Raw genomic sequence first — 4,979 nt, forward strand, 5'->3', positions numbered from 1 at the left:
GGTGTCCAGGCTCCTGCTCAGGAGGGTTGGTGATGGGTTGGAGCTGGTGGAGGCAGAGGGGCTGCCATCACGGCTGGCTCTCGATGGTGTAAGGATTGCACTTGTCACACTACCATGTCCCACCATGCCCTCTGTCCCCTGTAGAATCTGGTGATTTGCTCTGTTCTTCACCCAGAATTAAAGCTCTGAATTCCAGCCCGTATGTCATGGAGTTGGAAAGTCTGCCTTGGAAGGGGAGGGACCAAGAAAAGCTCCCCCAGAGCAGACTGGAGCCATTTCACCAGACCCTCCCTTACCTCAGGGCTGGCCTCTTCCTGGTATTTCACTCACGTGTCTGTGCATCCGTTGGGGGTGGGCGTCAGAACTCTCAGGTTTGTTTCACCTGCCCTGACGTTTTATGATGCTGCCTCAGATAGAGGTCCTAGGGGCAGCCAGAGTGTCATGATCACTTGAGGGAGGGAGCCTTGAAACCCATACTCACTCCCTGGGAGAGTAGAGAGAATGGAGCGGGCGTCCTATCTATCACACAAGCAGGTGGGTCTCCTCTCTGCAGTAGGCCATGGGACGGTGGTGGCAGCTCATGTTACGGCTGTGGACAGTCGTGCCCATCTGGGCTGGGGACGAGCTGCTCGATGTCTGCATGAACACCAAACACCACAAGCGAGAGCCTGGCCCAGAAGACCAGCTCTACGATGAGGTACAAAGGCCAGACCTTGCCTGGGGATGGGAGTGAGGCTGCTTTGGCAGATCAGGGAAGGGACACAAATGCCAAGATGGCTTCTGAACTATCACCAACCCTCACTCACTTGGTTCCTTATGTTGGGATTTGGGCAAAGACCACTGGAGGGACACTTTGGCCTTTTGAGATCATAACTGTTGAGTGTTTCCACGTCCCCATACCTGAGCTGCCCGGCCACTTGGGGGACAGGGGCAGGGGCAGCTCATGATCCAAGAGGTCCATCACTGGTTCAGCATACATTCAAACAAACCAGGTCCCCCTTCTTTAGCCTTCCTACCCATAGGCACCGGGGAGACCTATGACTCAGGTGACTCCTCCCCAGACCCCTAGAGGCAACTGACAGGGGCACGGGAGGAGTCGTGGAGCTGATTTTTACCTATAAGCTCTTCTCAACTCTGGTGCCCTCCCATCCAGGGCAGCCGCACACTCCTCTGGGTCTCATGGGGTTCCTCTGCTGCCTTTAGGAGCTGAGATCCTGGAAACCCTGTTTCTAGGGAATGGCAGCAGCCTGTGGCAGGGAGATTGGTGTGCAGGAGCCCTTTGGCTACAAATATTGACATATTATCACCATTCCTTCTAGATGGGCATTGCTGGCCTGAAGTCCTCCCATTTGCCCAGGCCCTCTTCTAGGGGACATTTTTACCTCTCTGCCCTGGACACTCCTCCATCTCCTGCCTCTTATCCAACCCCCTGCCTTTTGCTTCTTCTTCCACCTTCAGTGCACCCCCTGGAAAGACAATGCCTGCTGCACAGCCAGCACAAGCTGGGAAGCCCACCTTGATGTGTCCCTGCTTTACAACTTCAGCTTGATTCACTGTGGGTTGATGATGCCAGGCTGTGAGAAGCACTTCATCCAGGCTATCTGCTTCTATGAGTGCTCCCCAAACCTGGGACCTTGGATCCGGAAGGTTAGAAGGCTGGGCTGGGGAGGCAGGAGGCACATCCACACAGTGCCCTGTTACTAAGAGCCTGAGGTCCACGATGCTAGCAGGAGCAGGACACGCTGTCCCCCTACGGACCAGAGCAGAGTCAGAAGCCGGGTTGGGGAAAAAAGTGGAGAGAAAGCCACCTCTGGGTCCCAAAGAGCAGCATAGGGGAGCACAAGTGAGAACTTTAGGATAAGGGACGACACTAAAACCTTGGGATGCGAGCATAATTCATTCTGGAAACTTGCTTGCCATCCAAAGCACTTGTATATCAAAGTGAATTTCAAGAACCATTGGCTCAGCTGTGATCATGTGACATTCTGTGTCATGTACTACTCATATTGCAAGGCATCACTCATTTATCAAGTTAAAATTTATTAGAAACATTTCCTTGTCTTGCGGAACACTCGCAGAACAAGTTATGTAGGAAGCTGTGTAGCTGGGGCCAAACCATTTAGCCTCCTTAGCCTCATTGTTCTCATTGGTTTTCTTTTTTTTTTTTTTAAGTTTATTTATTTATTTAGAGGTGGGGGGAGGGGCAGAGAGAAGCCCAAGCAGGCTCTGTGCTGTCAGCGCAGAGTCCGATGCAGGGCTCTCTCCCATGAACCATGAGATCATGACCTGAGCCAAAATCATGAGTTGGACGCTTAACCGATGAGCCACCCAGGCGCCCCTCATTGTGCTCATTTGTAAAGGAATGCTTACAGACTTCCTAGGAGTCTGTACCGTATCTTCCAACGGTAACCGGCAGAGTACCATTGTAGCTACTGATCATCTCTGGATCCTGGCTATTAGCATTCTTGTCTCTTGCTATGCCTGCACCCAGATGGACTTGGCTGGACCAGGAGAGCGAATCCTGGATGTGCCACTCTGCCAGGAGGACTGCGAGCAGTGGTGGGAAGACTGTCGCACATCTTACACGTGCAAGTCCAACTGGCACGGCGACTGGGACTGGAGTCGGGGTGAGTGGTGCTTGACAGGGCCCCCACCTGGCAGCAAGCGCCAGCTCCCTATGCTCCCCTAGGGCAAAGGATGGGGACGTGAGGGTGGGAATCTTGGGAGGTAACTTTGTGCCTCGATTTCCCCCCCCCACCCGGCCCCCTCCCAGGGAAGAACCGCTGCCCTGCGAGGGCTGTCTGCCACCCCTTCCCCCATTACTTCCCTACCCCCGCTGACCTGTGCGAGAAGATTTGGAGCAACTCATTCAAGGCAAGCCCTGAGGGCAGGAACAGTGGGCGGTGCCTGCAGAAGTGGTTTGAGCCCACCCAGGACAACCCCAATGTGGCTGTGGCCCGCCTCTTTGCCAGCACTGCCCCACCCTGGGAAGTCTCCTGCAGTCTCCTGGCCTTCTCTCTGTACCTGTCATTCCTATCCTAAAAGCCCCTTCTCCCTCCCACACTCCTATGCCCTCCCCAACCCCCCCAGCTATGGGTCAGGCCAGCCGTGGCAGCCTCCTTTCCTTGGGTCCTTCCTTTAATGGAGCGGCACAGGCCACGGGTTTGGTAGGGACGCTGAGGCTGCCGGAGCTGGTGCCCAAGCCGTGAACTCTCGGAGCTAGGCCCCCCCCCTCCACCTCTCTGCTCTGCTTTCAGGGGCTGGGAGAGTCAATGTGACCTGCCCCCTCCCGCCTTTATGGCTGGCTGGAGTCAGGGTCTCTGAGGTGGGACTCCAGGCCTATCTCCTCCAGTGCATGCCCACCCCCTTCCCTGGCAGAGCTAATGGTGCTCCCAATAGAACAGCAGCTGCCCTTTCTCTCTGTGGGACCCACTCTCTCCTAGCTCTACGGTCAGGGAGTCAATGTCCAAGAGGGAGTCCGTTTGCCTCCTGCACTGAAGTCTCAACGTTGGTTGCTACTTAACTAATAACCATTAGCTGCTAGACATGTGCTTGGCCCTCTCCAATCCTCGCAACACCTCCTGGGGGGGAAGACTCACAACCTCTTTTGCTTTTGGAGCAGTACAGCCTACAAAAGACCCAAAGCCAGGGTAAGGACTACCCAGACCATCGTCTTTACTGTGGATGCAAGGCTGAAGCCACTGCCTCCATTGCTTTAGGCGTCTCCTGTCCTGATGAACCCCAGAATCACAACAGGCTGCTCTGGAAATTCAGAAGCCAGAGCTCTAATCCGGTTCTACAACTTTCTGTGTGACTTTTGGCAGGTCCTTTGGCCTTTCTTTAAGACTGTCTCTGCTTCCCTCTCCCCTGAGACAAATGAGGGAATTGGACCCCCTTGATTTTAACTTACAAAAAGAAAGAGGAAAAAGCCAATGCCGGGGTGCCTGGGTGGCTTAGTCGGTTAAGCGGCAGACTCTGGATTGCAGCTCAGGTCCTGATCTCACGGTTCGTGGGATCAAGCCCCGTGTCAGGCCCTGCAATGACTGTGCAGAGCCTGCTTGGATTTCTCCCTCTCCATCTCTCTCTGCCCCTCCCCTGCTTGCTTGCCATCTCTCAAAATAAATTAAAAAAAAAAAAAAAAAAAAAAAAGCCAGTGCCATTGTTTGTGGGGATCTAGTCTGTGCCTCTCAGGCAGTGCCAGCCCCTAAAGAATAAGAGTCAGAACTGAACTCAAGAAGGGGCACCGGGGCAGCCTTCATGTCCTCTCTGGAAGTGGACTGGTGGCCAACTTGCCCACTTGGCACCTTCTGGAGCCTGAAGCCCAGCAGCTTCTCAGCACAGATGGTGCCTTCCCTACAACCTTTTCTTTGACAAAGGTTTCTAATAGGTCTGCATCTGAGGTAGTTGATTTTGCTGACGATTACTCATTCTCACCACACACCAGCAAGCCCTGCTGGTCCATTAAACTCTACCCCCATTCCTCCCACGCCTCCCCTGACTGTGCTCCTTCACTGAGCAGAACCTCTTACAGGCAGGGCACTCGTGTTCTAACACCAATGAGGACGGTCCTCCTACGTGAGGTGCTCAGAGTCTGGAGTAGGAGACTGATGCTAGCAATGGAGACCAAGCAAGAACAGGGCCTGGGCTGGGGGTCCTCACGAAGGGGGTGCTGTCTGAGCCCCAGTGAAAAGGGTCACTTCGTTAAGAGCAGGAAATAAAAGGGGCGCCTGGGTGGCTCAGTCCATTGAGCCTCTGACTCTGGTTCAGGTCATGGTCTTGCTGTTCATTGGTTCAAACCCCATTCGGGCTCTACGCTGACAGCTCAGAGCCTGGAGCCTGCTTCCGATTCTGTTTCCCTCTCTCTCTGCCCCTCCCCCATTTGTGCTCTCTCTCTCTCTCTCTGACTCTCTCAAAAATAAATAAGCATTAAAAAGAAAAAAACCTAGGAAAAAATTGCTGAATGAAAATCAGGCGGTCCC

At 53.9% G+C, this 4,979-nt stretch overlaps 1 protein-coding gene across 1 annotated transcript; it reads left to right on the forward strand.

Annotated features, from left to right (window-relative positions):
* The first annotated feature begins 557 nt into the window (after positions 1-557).
* Positions 558-4,134, forward strand: IZUMO1R (IZUMO1 receptor, JUNO). Its single transcript, XM_049653792.1, has 4 exons — positions 558-697; positions 1,459-1,647; positions 2,492-2,627; positions 2,774-4,134. The coding sequence occupies exons 1-4, from the start codon at positions 560-562 to the stop codon at positions 3,040-3,042; spliced, it is 732 nt and encodes a 243-aa protein (XP_049509749.1). The 5' UTR covers positions 558-559; the 3' UTR covers positions 3,043-4,134.
* The last annotated feature ends 845 nt before the right edge of the window (positions 4,135-4,979 follow it).

The sequence above is a fragment of the Panthera uncia genome, chromosome D1 (genome assembly GCF_023721935.1).
Source record: "Panthera uncia isolate 11264 chromosome D1, Puncia_PCG_1.0, whole genome shotgun sequence".
Taxonomy (NCBI): Eukaryota; Metazoa; Chordata; class Mammalia; order Carnivora; family Felidae; genus Panthera; species Panthera uncia.